The 16,803-nt window shown below is 39.2% G+C and overlaps 1 protein-coding gene across 1 annotated transcript in view; it reads left to right on the top strand.

Moving 5' to 3' along the window:
• The window catches only part of DNAH5 (dynein axonemal heavy chain 5), a 242,913-nt gene that overhangs the window by 32,260 nt on the left and 193,850 nt on the right, over positions 1-16,803 (top strand). The window contains 5 exon segments of the mRNA XM_017893302.1: positions 113-319; positions 5,347-5,518; positions 9,038-9,183; positions 14,360-14,525; positions 15,265-15,504. Coding sequence (XP_017748791.1) covers positions 113-319; positions 5,347-5,518; positions 9,038-9,183; positions 14,360-14,525; positions 15,265-15,504 — 931 coding nt within the window.

The raw sequence follows: 16,803 nt of genomic DNA, 5'->3' as shown, positions 1-16,803 counted from the left end.
AAAAAAAAAAAAAAAAAAAAACTTAATGATCCTTATTCCCAGATATGGCTGAGCCAGATACTCTGTATGAACTGAACTTTCTAATAGTAGTGATGTTGGTTTCTTCCCACAGATTGAAGAAATTCATGTAGGTCTTGAGGCTTCATTGTTGGTGAAGGCCCCAGGCACAGGGGAATTGTTTGTAAACTTTGACCCTCAGATATTAATCTTATTTAGAGAAACAGAGTGCATGGCCCAGATGGGTCTGGAAGTCTCTCCATTGGCAGCTTCCCTCTTCCAGAAACGAGATAGATACAAAAGGAACTTCAGTAACATGAAGGTATACTACTTTTATTTTTTTCCCCCTTTCTTGGCTAGCTCTGGAATGTATTATAAAAAATATGGCAATGTGTCATATTCAAGGAGCAGAAAGTGGCCAGGATGAATGGAGTGACTGAGGGGACAGTGCCATGGGGTGCGGCTGCAGAGTTGGCTGGGGCCAGGCCGTTTCAGGTCTTGCAGGCCAAGTTGAGAAGCTTGGGTTTTATTTTGAGTGTACCAGGAAACCATTGGAGGATTTTGAGCCACTGAAAAAGGCACAATCTGTTTTTATAATAAAAGTTATTCTTACTGCTGGGTGGAAAATGGATGTTAAGGGGAACAAAGGTATCAGTGGGAAGCCAGTTTGTGAAGTGTTACACTGGCCCTGGATGAAGATGAGAGCTTGAACTAGGATGACAGCAGAGTTGTTTGGAGAATTTAGAGTTATGTCAACAGTCGGGTTAGGAAAGAACTTGGGAATAATTCCTCTGCTTTTGGTGTGAGCAATTCAATGAATTAAAGTAGGAGTGCCATAGAGTGCTGTGTAGGTTGTGTTCTTTATAACTTGCACAATACCATGCAGGGGCCCCGACTGTAAGTTCAATTTATGGAGATGGCAAGAACCAGAACTAGTGTATTTGGGGCAGCAGGAGGGAATCACTAGTTCCCAATTGAGTACAAGATAGTTTCTAGACAGCCAAGTGGCAATGTTGTCCATGCAGTTGGATATGTAAGTCTAGAGTTCAGTGGAGAAGCCAAAGTTGGAGGCATACTTCTGAGAGTTATCAGAATATCATTTTTATTTAGTGTCATTGTCCTAGATGAGATCTCTTAGGGGAGAGAATACAGACAGAGAAGAATGGAGGGCCACTGGACCAAGCATTGGGTTGTTCCAATATTAACAGATCTGAAAGAAGAAGACAGATATGCACATAAAACAGAGGATTGACCTTTGAGCTGAGAATAAACCAAGTGTCAAGGAAACCAAGGATGGCAGGGCGCAGTGGCTCATGCCTGTAATCCCAGCATTTTGAGAGGCTGAGACCGGCAGATCACCTGAGGTCAGATGTTCGAGACCAGCCTGGCCAACATGGTGAAACTCCGTCTCTATTAAAAATACAAAAATTAGCCAAGCATGGAGACATGTGCCTGTAATTTCAGCTACTTGGGAGGCTGAGGCAGGAGAATCTCTTGAATCAGGAGGCGGAGGTTGCAGTGAGCTGAGATTGCGTCACTGCACTCCAGCCTGGATGACAGAGCGAGATCTGTCTCAAAAAACAAACAAACAAAAAACAAACAAAGGAAGCCAAGGGTATGAAAAGGCTACAGAGAGAAGGACTGGTCACCAGTGACAAATGCTGCTACCCAGGGGATGAAAAAGGTGAGATCAGAGATGCAGCCATGGAATCTGACAACATGGAAACCGTTGTTAAAATTTCATAGTGGTTAACATCACATGACAATACTAAGTCCATGCACTTGCATTGTATTTTATATTTAAAACCATCTTCGTGCTCATTATCTCATTTGATCTTTTCTACCACCATGTTAGGTAAGTAGGACAGAATGCTATTATTTTATTTCATGGATGAAAAAACTGTGGCTGAGAGAAGTTAAAAGATTTAGCAAAGGTCTGATAGCTAGAAAGTGGCAGAAGTAAGACCAGAACCCAGACCTGTAGTGCACTGTCTTCCCACCACTTCTTGTCATATTAAAAAGTTGTATTGGCAATAGATGTTCCTCAAATGTAGACTCATAACATACCAGTCAGCATGTTGGGAGATATCCTTTTAGACTGTTTCACATTAGGAAACTCACTTAGTCAATTTACATATTCATAAAGAAAATCATATTTTTACTAAGAAACCATAATTATACGATTATGAAATTACTGATAATTTAACTTTATTTGCAGAGTTGTTGTTTCGGTTGTCTGTTTCAGGCAACGAACACTTGTAAGCACATTGAAGTGTTTGCAATAACCATATCATGACTTTATGGGTAAACAACTTGAGCGGGGCTTGGCTACGTGATTCTTCTGTTCTATGTATTGTTGACAAAGGTTGTTTATTGGTATTCAGCTGGCAGATGTTCAATCTTTAAGGTCCAAGAAGGGCTCTTCTAGTGTCTGTTTCTTTCCTGTGAACAGGCACATCTATACGTGGCCTTCCAGTATGGAGGCCTCTGGCTAGTAGAATTTCTTATATGGCAGCTCAGGGTTTCAAGAACAAGTACTACAGTGAACAATAAAGAAGCCACATGGTCTTTATAATAGCCTCAGGTGTCTCATAGCATCATCTCTGTTGTACTCTGTTGGACTGTAAACCTACCCAGATTCAAAGAAAGGGGATATGGTCCCCACCCCATGAAGGGAGGAGGATCAAAGAATGTTTTAAATGACAATTCAAGGGAGTAAATTATCATCTGGTTAACATCTTGGAGGTTGAGAGTTAAAAGTTCCTGCTCAACATGAGTAGCTGGTCCAAGCAGATCTATTGGCAGGTTTAGGGGACCATCTGAAGTGTTGCAGTTATTGTGCTGAATGTTTGCTAGAGCTTTCAGGTTTCTGCGGATATGCCAAAGTAACTGGGAATCTGTTTCTTCATCTATTCCTTGGAAGACAGTTTAACTAGAAAGAAAAGACCAAGTACAGGCTAATAGTTACAAATATAGGTTCTGAAGCCAATTTAGTCTGGATTCAAATCATTATCTTTAGGTAAATGACTTCACCTTCTGAGCCTGGGTTTCTCTTTTGTCAAAGCAGTTGAGTAATACCTTCTGGGATTAAAGGTGGGAAGTAGAATGCCTGCTAGAAGCAGATGCTGAGAACTGCTTCCAGATAGAATAACTGGTGGACATTGAAAAAAGACAAGCAGTGGATACAAGTTTCAGGAAATGTGTAAGTAGCTGCTAATAGAACCAGAAAATTTAGACTTTTCTAAAGCGGCTTTTATGGAGATTGAAAGAATCTTATAGAAATTGTGGAAAAACATTATATGAGGAAAGGATTATGAGGTCCACTTAGGAAATACTGAGTTTAACAAAATTTTCAAAGCCTTGCAAGGCTTCTTACTTCCTTAAGCAGGTTTCTAAGAATCATTAATATTAGCTGTGATCACTCAAGAGGGGAGATATTGTATGCAGCATTTTAAAAATTTATCTATCAAAGGGCCATTTTTCTTACAGAATCTCTTTGGTCTAGTACTCCAGGCAGAACAGTTTGGTAAACATTAATCTATTATCAAGGTAATACCAACATGCACATAGATGGTCTTAATACCAACTGTATTTATGAGGCACATTAATGTTAGTTTCTTACAATTAATGTTTATTAATATTGACATGGTCACATATGAACAAAATATTGACACAGTTTGACATTCTGTAAATAATACTGACAGTTCAACATTATGTACATTTCAATAAAGATGAGAATCTCCATTTCAGATGAAAAGTCCTTCCGATAACAACTAATTAGTTTAATAGATATTGATTTATTATCTCCTATGTGCCAGGCACTGGTTCAGGCTCACTGGACAAAGCAGACAAAATTCTTGTCCTTGTAGAACTTATAGTCTAACTTATAGTCTAACAGAAAACGAACACTGTAAGTAGGCAAATTAATATAGTTTATTGTAATAAAGTGATAGTTATTGTGGACAAAAAAGGGGGATAAAATGTGTGAGTGGGTTTGGTGGTGGTTTATAATCTTAAACAGGTAGTCAGGACAGGTATAACTGAGAAAGTATAATTTGAGTAATTATTTGAAGGAGGTGCAAAGGCCCTGAGGCTCAGGATCAGAAAGGAAGACAGTCAGGCAAGTGCAGGTAAGAGAGGGAAAGAGTGTTTGGAGATGAGATCAGAGAAGTAATGGGACAAAATCGGGTAGATCTTTCTAGACCAAGCACCTATCCAAGTCCTTTGTATAAAAGTTTGTGGCCCTGAATTAAATGGGAGGCTGTGTAACCGTGTGAGTAGAGGAGTAACATGATCTGAATTCTCATTTTGAAAGGATCATTTTTGCTGCTAAACTGTACCTAGACTTATTGGGAGGGTGAGTGGAAGCAGAATCTGACTTGCTTTCCACATTTGCAGTTACTGCCATCATTGGCTCCTACCTAAATTATTGGGATGGTCTACCATTGTCTCCCTGCTTCCACTCACCCTCCCAATAAGTCTAGATATAGTTTAGACAGCAAACAAGGTATCCTAATAAGTTACCTGTGTGCATAAGAGTGAAAGAGGAATCAAGGATGACTCTGGCTTTTGACCTGTGGACTGGAAGGATAAAATCACCATCAGCTGAGTTGGAGGATGCGCTGGGAAGAGGTTTTGGGAAAAGAACAAACTTTCAGTTTGGGACTTATTAAGTTTGAAATATCTGTTACATATTGATGTGGAAACTTTGGGAGGCTGCTGCCACTTGTGAATCTAGACTTTCAGGAGTGAGATCTGGGCTGGAGATGTAAATGTGTTTGTTTCTGGCATCTGGATGAAATTCAAAGCCGTGACACTAGTTGAAATCAACACTGGTTCCCCGTGTGCTTTGGGTCTTGGCAACAAGATTTGGCCTATAATCCTAGCAAAGGGCTGAGGTGGACCTCTGGTGACCCAGATGTTTTGGGTGATGAGTGTGGTCTGCAAGAGGTTCCCAGAGGAGCAACTGCATGTTGTACCCGTGTGCAAAGAGGAACAAACAAGGCTGGTGATGAGCAGGGGAAGGTGCCATTCCCGTGTCTCTGCATGGTTTAGAAAAATTATTGGTCTTAGATATTCTTCCTTTTTAGGCTGTGTAGGAGGTAAGGCACTCTTAGTTTTAAATTCTTGTTCATCTCCAGTTGTATTTTTTTGGGTTAGGAATTTGTAATTATGGAGAGAGTCCTTGTCTTCTTTTCTTTTTATTGTTTTGGCTACTCTACCTGCCAGGCTATTAGAGCCCTACAGTTTGACCCTAAATAAAAATAGTCATTTTGTATAAAACATGAGATATTAACAGACATTAGAAGTGAGATATTCATTGATTACTTAACCCCAATTTCATTGCAGATGATGCTAGCCGAATATCAGAGAGTGAAGTCGAAGATCCCTTCTGCCATTGAGCAACTGATTGTCCCTCACTTGGCCAAAGTGGATGAAGCTCTCCAACCCGGCTTGGCTGCACTGACCTGGACATCACTGAATATAGAGACATATTTAGAAAACACTTTTGCAAAGATCAGTAAGTCTGCTTTAATAATTACTATCTCTGAATTCTAAAGGCTGAGTTCCTAACATCTGTTGTATAATTTCTTATAAATATGGAGATACAAATAATGAAATGGGGAGTGTTATTCTTAAGCTGTTTCATAAGGAATTGTTCCAAAGCATGTGAATTCAGTAATTTCCTGGAAACTATAAATATTCACTATTTAATTTTATCCCCAGAGATTAACCACATATTTTCATTTATTTGTATTTTTGGACATTAGGATTTAAAGTATCTTTAGAGTTATTCAGCTTTTTATATAAATAGGTTAGTATATTTTGAGAGCTTGATTTGAAAGATGTAGAGATTTGGATAGGGTACAGTGCTGAACAACAGGATAAATGGGAAATATTTAAAATAACACAATTTTCATTAAAAAGAGATATAATAGTCTAAAATATAGGTAAGGTAGCATATTCCACAAAACGCGATTTTCTGGAATGTGTACAGGTATGTTGCAAAGAAGGGCTCAAATATGTCTGAAAAATCCAGGAGGAGCAGTTGGACAGGTTTCTTTGCTGGATGACTTTTCAGAGCCTTTAACATGCCCATTAGGCATATCCATTAGGTCTCCAAAAGTGGCCTTTTGTGTGTGGTATTTCCCAGAATTCCTTGGCTGTCTTCCAGGAGGACACATTAACACCTTACAGATCTTCTGTGGCAGACAGTGTAGCACAGTTTGGAACATGGTAAAATTTTTTTTTTCTCAGAAAGACTTAGACATTGCTATTCTCCTTTCCTAGCCAGTGTCTTACACCCTCTCCTCTTCATGGCCCAATCCTCCCCGATCTTATAGCTCAGAGTAAGTCTTGCCCCCAGAAGCCTACTCTCCTTACTCTGCCTCCTGTGACCACTTCCTTCTGTGACCTCCTGTTGGATTCACATTTGGGACCACAGACTTGATATTTTGGTTGTCTTCTAATGGTTTAGTACAGTTTCATCTTTCTCCTTAAACAGACTGCAAAGGGCCTGAACATCAGGCTGTTTAATTTTTTAACTTTTTATTATAAATTGATAATTGATAATGGTATAGATTTGTGGATTCTGTGAAGAGGGAGTTGTGTGGGGAAAAATTGATGGGGTACAAAATGGTGTTATGATTTATGAATGCAATGTGAAATAATTAAATCCAGGCTGTTTCATTTTCATACTTGTTTTGTGTTATTCTCAGTTGGGTGTGTAGTAGACACCCATATACTTACAGATTCATAATTGCAATAATTTTATATAGTTAGTCTCTCTTCATTTTTTTATCATTGTAACCCCAATCCTACCCCTCAAGCCCATTACCTTATTTCTGGATACCTCTTCCTGGGCTTCCCTTTTAGATAGCTCTCATGATGCCTCCTTTTATCCTCTCTCTCTCTCCCCACACTCTGCCCCTCAGGTCTCTTTCTTGTTCTGGTATTTATGGCTGTTAACATAGTACCTAGTCTATTTATAATCTAAATTGTCAAGAGCTTGTCTTTTCAGGAGGTTTTCACTGTACTTTCCTTAGGTTCCAGAAGGTCCAGCTATTTAAATAGCCAGGTGCTTTATGTTTAGGAATATTTGAGAAGTACTGGGTTGGAGGGGAGTAGAGTGAGAAATTATGGTTGGCCCATACCTCACCTTTGTTGTGCTTTATAGATTGGGAGCTGGACTCAAAAACAAATGATAATGGAGTTTTTGAATATGAATGAATATCAAGCTAGAGATGCTAAATGGCTTTTAATATTACAGAGGTGTAAGAAATAACAATGAGTTTAGAACCCAATTTCCTTGCTCTAAATTAATATTTCTTCCAAAATGAATATTTCTCCCCAGGAAATAAAACAAGAGGAAATTGGCTAAAATTTCCTAAGGAGGAACTTATGAAATGTATAACAACTTCATAATGAGTTATCATAATCAAATTAGAGCAGATGACCAAGGTAGAATTTAGTAACATCCTTCCTTTAGAACGTTAGTATTAGATTATCAACAATTTGAATGTTTTATTAGAAAGTTAGCTGGAGACAAGCTAACTAGTTAGTTTCTAGAGAAACTTCTTGTTCTTGTTTTCTATTATGTTTTTCTTTTGTAATTTAAGGAACTAAAATAGAACAAAGATTAAGTTTCTTTGTGAGAAAACTATGTAAAATCTCAAGAGCAGTTGGATTTTTATTGGATTGGTGAGCCAGTCCTACTTACAGGTTGTCATTTGCATCATACATTTAAGAGAGTATAGATAATCTGGGACACTCTCCACATAACATAATCCTTAACTTGATCACATCTGCAAAATCCCTTTTGCCATAAAAGGTAACATTCGTAGGAGATTAGGATGTGGACATCCTTGGGGACTATTTTTTTTCAGCTTAACACAGATGTCCTTAAAGATGAAGCAGTCTGTTAGAAAGAGTAGAGAATTGTATTACTCACACATACTTAAATGAAAGTGTTGGCTCTCTTTTGGTATTGAATCCATTTACCAGGCAGAACTATTTGGTATCTTGAGTAGCCTCTTTAATAATTAGCTTAGAAACAATAGAAAACTTTAAGGATTTTATTCTTTAGGAAATAAAGTTATTTATTTAAGGAAGTGTGTACATCTCTGATACATCATTGGTATGTAACACTGACTTTCCTTTATTTAATTTCAACTTTATTTTCCAGGAGAAAGGAGTATTAGAAAAAGAGAAATCTTACTGTATGGCATTGCTGAAGAATGCATTGCCCTTAGATGGATATCCATTAGTGACCCTTCCTACTTTGGATGTGCAGTTGTTAGTTTGCTTCAGAGTCGGCCTTTGCATCAATTGAACTTAGCATTCAATATTACTTCAGCATAACTAAAAAAGTGGTTCCCTATGATATTTACACTGAAAGAAAAATTAGGGAACTTTCCCTTTAGTAAAATTTGTTGAACACTTCTTGTGGAATAGGCACTGGGTTAAATGTTGAAGATGTAAGGATAAACAAAAATGAATTCTAAAGAAGATAAGACACATGGGTAGACAATCTGCAGAGATTTAAGGCTGTTCCATCCGTGGTTTTACAGAAGGAGGGACCACTCCAGTGCACACGGATTCACCCAGGGCCTCTGCGGGGAAATGCACTTGAGCCAGATCTTCAAGTATGAGTGAGAGTTAGGCAGGGCAGGGGCTGAGAAACTGGTTACAGAGAAGGAATGATGGCCCCAGGAAACAAGACAAAAGGAAATTGGCTAAAATTCCCTAAGGAGGCATTTATAAAATGTATTAAAACTTCATAATAAGAATTATCATAAATTAGAATGGGCTACCAAGATAGACTTTCTATTCTCCCTACAGAATATTAGTATTAGAGAGTCAACAATTTGGATATTTTGTTAGCAACAACCAAGTGTGAAACAGTGGGGATCGGGGGGACACATGTAACTGTGAATCTTTAAAGCTGATTTTACTACTGTCATTTAATCAAGTGTTGATTTTTTTAAAAAACAAAATGTTTTACTTAATCTCTTTTATTTACTTTTATTTTTTCCCGAAGAGGACCTGGAGTTGCTGCTTGACAGGGTCAATGATTTGATTGAGTTCCGCATTGATGCCATTCTAGAAGAAATGAGCAGCACGCCTCTTTGTCAGCTTCCCCAGGAGGAGCCGCTTACCTGTGAAGAGTTTCTCCAAATGACAAAGGTCATTAAAGGCTTGATTTTTTTGTTTAAAGTTTTTTGGTGATTCATTTTCCTATAAAGGTCGCTTTTTTGAAGTTTAAATTAGATTTTTTTTCTCTACTTGCAATGCTCTGTGATAGATGTGGTTCAAACATGAAATCTTCTGACAATAATTAGCCAATGAAGAGAAATGTATGTAAGTAAACAGTCACTTAGCTATGAGGAGCACATCATTTCAGATCAGTAGGAAAGAAATTGCCATAGAACACTCTTGGAATTTTTCCTTTCTTTTTTTTTTTTTTTTTTTTTTTTTGAGACAGGAGTCTGCGCTCTGTGCCAGGCTGGAGTGCAGTGGCTGATCTTGGCTCACTGCAAGCTCCGCTCCGCAGGTTCACGCCATTCTCGTCTGCCTCAGCCTCGCCGAGTAGCGTCGCTGGAACTACAGGCGCTGCCACCACGCCTGGCTAATTTTTTGTATTTTTAGTAGAGACGGGGTTTCACCGTGTTGGCCAGGATGGTCTCGATCTCCTGACCTCGTGATCTGCCCGCCTCGGCCTCCCAAAGTGCTGGGATTACAGGCGTGAGCCACCGCACCCGGCCTAGTTTTTCCATTTTTTAATGAAGGATAGAGCTGTCTTGCGGAAGTGCTTCTCATCAGCTAGGGTTAATTAACAAAAGAATTGTTTTGAACAGCTTCTAGACAAAATTTCTTCTTAAACATTTTTGGTGAGGGGGGTTTCCCAAACTGGTGTTCTATAGCACACAATTCTGGAACCATTGCTGGGAATCCTGAGAGAGGCAGGGAGTGAGTGCAAACTGCTTAGGGTGAAGGCTGTGCTTACAGATCCACTACACATTAACAGATTAAGATAAAGGCCCTCAGAAGATCTCCATTTAACTTTTTTTTTGAGAGACGGAGTCTTGTTCTGTTGCCCAGGCTGCAGTGCAGTGACATGAACTCAGCTCACTGCAGCCTCTGACTCCCTAGTTCAAGCAATTCTCCTGCCTCAGCTTCCAGAGTAGCTGGGACTACAGGTACATGCTTCCATGTCTGCCTAATTTTTTGTATATTAGCAGAGATGGGGTTTCACTGTATTTCCCAGGCTGGTCTCGAACTCCTGAGCTCAGGCAACCTGCCCGCCTTGGCCTCCAAAAGTTCTTGGATTATAGGCGTGAGCCACTGTGCCTGGCCCTTCATTTAACTTTTCGTAGCTCATTATTTCTCCAACACATTTGCAAATGGGACACTTTCTTCCCTGTGCCAGGAGCAAGCTCCTGGGAGCAGCGCTCCACGAAGTGCCCCTTCAGGCATGTCATGTTAGTGTCATTTACAATATTCCCAGTGGGCATCCTGAGGATAAGGACTCCTCGATCATGATTCTAATACGGTGTGTCGGGGTCTCCAAGACCACCCCCACTAGGAGGACTCACGGAACTCAGCACGTAGTTGCACTGCCCTGACATAGTTAAGAGACGCAGCTGGATCATAAGGAACAAAGACAGGTGGTGTCTGGGGAGTCCCTGTCCAGGCTTCCTCATGCTTTCTCCCTCCTGTGAGGCTTGCCTGGAGCTCACTGTCCCCTCTGTGCAATGTTTCTGCCCAAGGAAACCTATTAGAGACTCAGGGCCCAAGGTTCTTACTGGGTCTGGTCACACACTGTGCTTAGCATGGACCAGAATTCCAGACTCCCAGAAGGAATCCGGTGTTCAGCATAAGCTACATTGTGTGCACTAGCAGTTTAGGCACAGCGAACTATCTTTATCAGCAGGGCAACAGGGGGAACGCTCCCAAAATCCAAGCTTACAGACAGCGGCCAAGGTACCACCTCCCAAGCAGGACTTTCTAAGGAGAACAGTTTCAGGCCTGCTGTATTCACCCCTTTCTGCATGTATGGCAGGTTATATTAAGTCATTTTATACTCAAAACTTACTGTCTACATGTTAGAAATTTCTAGTCCCTCCTCCTCACATTCACTAACTGTGGGTACACCTAACCCTCCCCTTGTTCTCCCGGATCATTTAAGAAACGATCTCTTCCTCTGAGAAATCACTTGCCTCCATGGTTTTACTCTTACCCCTTTTCTGATGATTGTTTTATAAAAATACACTTGTTTTCAATTTAAAAGAAAGTCTTAGAATACTTTAAAAATGGAAAGAAACTAGTATTTTAATCAATTATGCCATCATTATTATAATATTAATGCATTTTAAGCTTTTTAATAAAGTTGTGGTCTCTACTCCATATATATCAGGTTTTGAGTAGTACTTTTTTCTCCCAGTTAACATTTCCTCACAAAATATTCTTCATGTTGCTACATGGCTTTCATAGGCAGCCTTTTAATGGTGCCTTCAGAATATTCTACTGTGTTGATATACTGTAATTTACTTACCAGTTTCTTATTGCTGAACCTTTAGATGGCTTCCAAAGTTTTGCTAATTTGTGAAGAGCTGCAGTGAATATATGCATGTATCATGTATTTTCTTCTTTAACATTATCCCCTCCTCCAAAATAAAATTATTGTGTCAGAGAGTATGGCCTTATTGGATGGCTCTTGATATTGGTAGCCAAATTGCTTTTCTAAAGGATGTTATCAACTTAACAATGCCACCAGCAATGCAGTAGTACCAGTTTCACTTCCAACAAACACTGTTTCATTATAGTTTACTACTTTTAGTTTAAGTAGCAAAATTGTGGAACCCAATTTGAATTTGCATTTTTGATTACCAATATAGGTATTAGTAAATCATTTCTCTTGAATGTGTTTATTTTTCATAATTCAATTATGGAGAAAAATGAAAAGGATGATGGAGAAAAATGACAAAGATGATGGAGAAAAGGAGTTACCTGACAGAAAGTTGTGATTTTATGTCCATGGTCAATGATGACTTCTATGGTTAGATTTGAAGGGAGGGAGTGAGAATGCAAGCCTTGTGAACATTTTAGGGGAAGAACATGCCAGGCAGAGAGAACAGCATGTGCAAAGGCTCCGAGGTGGAAGCATGTTGCAGCTGGAGAAAGGTGTTGAGTTGAAGTACACTGGGTGTTCATATGCTCAGGTGGAAAATCAATAGAGAGGAAGAAAGGGGTAGGCTTGGTTTCTGAGGAAGCCAGAGAAGCTGTGATTCAGAACTCAGGTTGTGGAGTTAGCCTTGAATAAAAGGAGAATGATTGCATTCACTGAAACAAGAGGAAAAGGAGCTCCTGATGGAGGCCGATTTGTCTTCTGCATGAGGGCAGTGGGAGTTGTTTGAGTCCCCGTGTCATGACCTCCATTTGCTTTGTGCTGTAGAAATCAGGGTCATTCTTTGAGTATGATAAGGAACGATGGTGTAACAAATTGAGGACACAGAGATTTGAAGACACAGCTGTTATGGAGCTTGTTAGAGGGAAGTGGCTATAGTCATGTAGAATGATTCCCGAGTGGCATTAGGGGCCAGTTTGAGTTTGGGAACCATGAATTCCCAGTGCCAAGCATCTGCATCACCATGACCTATGCGTGCCAGTGGAGAGGGTAAGTCACTTGGTTCATTTGGGCTGGGCTTCTCCTGGGTGGGGCAGTGGAAGGTTCAGAGAGTGATGGATTAAAGGATATTAGCACAATAATGGTTGAAGTGTGAAATCATGTTAGGAGAGGGCATGAAGCAGGGAGTAAGGGTGAAGAGACCTGGAGAAGACGTGGCATCTAGTGGGTTCCTGGTTTGCCAAAGCTGAAGCATCATGGGAATGAGGAAATGGTGGACCTCCACGCTGATTATTCAAGGAGGACACCATTCAGGATTCAAAGATAGGCCCTTTTGGTGGGTTTCAGCTTTTGGGTGTCATCATGGAGGTTAGTTGTTGAAATGAATCAGGATAAGTGGAGGCAGTATCTTTCAGTTATTTTATTTGTCCTAGGGGATATTTTAATGAGTCTATTTATTCTTTTTCCTCATTGCATTTATATTCTGCTTTGTTAATTTCTATGCTGTTTACATTTTTATGGTTATGCCTTCTCACAGAGAGAAAGAGTTAAGAGATGTAAACAATGTTGTTGGAACTATGTTAGTCTTTGAGAGGTTATCAATCTCATCTTCTAGAACCCTCAATACAAAGGAATTTTGTGATTTCAAACACGTGTTTGTGTTCCTGAGAGGGCTGAAAGAGCTGCAAGTTACTTGAGGATTCCCTGTGAGAGCTGGCCCTGAGAATGGAAACCACATGTGTATTTCTCTCCAAGGTAGAGTCAGAGGACTTAAGATTCAGACTTTAAAAAATATTAGTGTTCTCTCAGAGAACTGAGGAGTTAGCTTACGTAGAATGAGATGACTAACCTTTGCAAATATTTAGGTCCTGTGGATGCTTGTGATTTTCCAACGAATAATAATAACGAGCACTTCTTGTGTGCTTACTTTATGCCAGGCACTGCTCTTAGTGTTTTACTTGCATTTGTTTTATAGAATACTTGCAAAAACTACAGTGAGTTCTACTATTATCACCATTATACATATGAGGGAATTGAGACTGAGAAGGATTTTCAGGATCATGCAGAGCAAGGATTTGAATCCTAGTTTCAAGCCGTATAAGTTTAAAGATGTATAATGCTGGAACTTGGAATGGAGCTGGACACTGTGCCTAACTGACAGTCTATTGTTTCACGGGCTCACTTTCCGACTAGGTAGTAAATCACTGATTCTGTCTGTATCATCCATCTATAACTATCCGTCTACCTAATCTCCTCCAGAATTGATCACCATGCCCCAAAATCATGTTAGTTTGTATTTATTAAATCCATTCTTGAGAAATGTACAATATAGTTAGAGGGGTGGGTAATGTCTTTGAAATTAATGAGGGGATGACTATGGTTTGTTGGCAAAGACAAGGAGAGAAAGAAGGGTAGCTGGATCCGATTTATGTGATACGAAGGAAATGTGATGGGAAGAGAGGCTGCTGATGGCTTTTGAAGGTATTTTCTCTACTGATGGAGAAGTGCCTGTAATTTTGGTCCATCTACACTGATCCAGTTGGTTCCCTTGTCCTTAACACTTTCCTTTACAGGACGCCTGGCCTGTGCTAATGTGAAGGATGTGGCCAGGCATCACTGGGGCTAAAATCTCACCTGGAGGCTGAGCCACAGCATTCCTTCCACTGCTTCTGTGCTCTCAAGAGCTAGATAAACAATATACCACTGTGCTATCTTTTTTTTTTTTTTTTTGGTTAGGATCTTTGTGTAAATGGTGCACAAATACTACATTTTAAAAGCTCATTAGTGGAGGAGGCAGTCAATGAGCTTGTAAATATGTTGCTGGATGTGGAAGTTTTATCTAAAGAAGAAAGTGAAAAAATATCCAATGAAAATAGTGTTAATTACAAAAATGAAAATTCAGGTAAGAGATGGGGTAATGAAAGGGTCTTGTTTTTCTATGACATTTACTAAAACTAAAACTGAATTTTCTACATAGCAATTAATTTCATACTTCTATAAACATCCTTTCAATTTTCTAATGATATGTATAAATCTGAAATTATGGCCCTGAACATATTTTAGTGACTCTATGTTGTTAATTCTTACTACTTTTGGTTAAACTGTGAAAACACGCACTTTTCATTGGCCCTTGTTAGCTTTCTTTACATTTATGTATGGGTGGGTGTTTTATTTTACCTTATCAATAGAGTTGGATGGATTATTGATTGGAATTCCCCTCGGAGAGCATCTAGACTGAGCAAACCTTTTGCAGGACAGAGGAGAACACTGAGATATGAAGAAGGGAAATTATCCCCCCAAAGGTTTAGGGCTGTTGGTGGGAGGTAGCACCAGAACCCAGGCCCTTGGGGGCCAGTATAGCTTTTTCAGTTCCTGCCTCTCTTGTTGGCTGTTTTCTCATACTGAGAAGGAGATGCCTCCATCAATCCATCTGGTTCCTTATTTCCTCCTCCTACTTTTTGATGTCCTCACTTCCTAAGAAGTGTGAGGTTTAAGTGATATTAAACTTGCATGTAATTTATGCTTTAGTTGTAACAAATGATTCTATCTATCTATCTATCTATCTATCTATCTATCTATCTATCTATCTATCCATCCATCCATCCATCTAACTTATCGCTATCTCTTTCATCTTGTAACAGCAAAAAGAGAAGAAGGAAATTTTGACACCTTGACATCATTCATTAATGCCAGAGCCGATGCCCTGTTTTTGACGACAGTGACGAGGAAAAAGAAAGAAACTGAGATGTTAGGGGAAGAAGCCCGCGAGTTGCTGTCTCATTTCAACCATCAGAACATGGATGCTCTTCTGAAAGTTACAAGGAATACACTAGAGGCCATTCGCAAACGCATTCATTCCTCTCACACAATTAACTTCCGGGGTAATAATCTCATATGGTTTGCTTAGTGGATGATCAGGCATAGTTGCTGGTATGTGTGTGTGTGTGCACGCATGCATGCGTCCGTTCCTGTTAAAATTAAATAATTAAAAATATCCATCATTTTATTTTATTTTATTTTATTTCTGAGATGGAGTCTCGCCCTGTCTCCCAAGCTGGAGTGCAGTGGCACGATCTCGGCTCACTGCAACCTTCGCCTCCTGGGTTCAAGTGATTCTCTGGTTTAGCCACCCAAGTAGCTGGGAGTAGCCACCATGGCTGGCTAATTTTTTGTGCGTTAGTAGAGACGGGCTTTCACTGTGTTGCCCAGGCTGGTTGCGAACTCCTGAGCTCAGGCAATCCACCCGCCTCGGCCTCCCAAAGATTACAGGCGTGAGTCACTGCGCCTGGCCATATCCGCCGTTTATTTAGTGCCTTCTTGTAATTTTAAACATTATGAACTTGATCATCCCAACAATTCTATTAAGTAGATACTATCTTTACTCTCATGTTAAATCAGAGAACTAGAGCACAGCACAGGGAGGTTAAATAGTTTGCTTAAGCTTTTGTTAATAACATGAAAATTGGTAGTACGTTTAGTCTTTTTGTAATAAGATGAAAATATATAAAATTATTTTAATTGGTGAAAGAAAAAGGTACATACTTTAAAAGAAGTTATATGGAAAAGATTCTTTCATTGTTAAATCATTAGGTTTGTTAGCCAGTCTTACAAAGTGGAAACATCTTACTAATGTCACACTCTTCAAAGGATATATATGTATTTTACTATTTTTATGGTAATTTAGTACTTTCTAGCTGGTTTCCTCATTTTCAATAGCATCGTCTTTTCCTCAGCACAGTTCAGAAATAGGTGATATGTTTCTCAGGTGGGCCACAAAAATCCGTCAAATCTAGAGGCATCCTGAAATTAAATTTTAAGTTAAAAATGGTAAAAAGAAAACAAATAATAGTAATTAATGAAAACTCAAATAATAGGATAAAATCTTTTTATGTATCTTGAATATTGGCATTTGAAAGAAAACATCTTTAATATTTAATTAAAAGTGGGTAAATAAAAGTGGAAACTCTGAAAGATTTTTGTTTGGTGCCATGGCGTATTATGTTTTACTTCATTCAGGATGGAGGATAGTTCTTTCCCTTGACACAGAGTTATTGTTAGAACTTAATAAATGTTGGCTGATAGGTTAAATATTCAATCACAATTATTTATCAGCTTTTGTATTACAGATATTTGCAACTACGTAAAGTATGATACCCAGACACATATACATACATGTCTTT

The sequence above is a fragment of the Rhinopithecus bieti genome, unplaced genomic scaffold, assembly GCF_001698545.2.
Source record: "Rhinopithecus bieti isolate Rb0 unplaced genomic scaffold, ASM169854v2 scaffold_22165, whole genome shotgun sequence".
NCBI lineage: Eukaryota > Metazoa > Chordata > Mammalia > Primates > Cercopithecidae > Rhinopithecus > Rhinopithecus bieti.
This window is presented reverse-complemented; position numbering and strand designations above follow the sequence as displayed.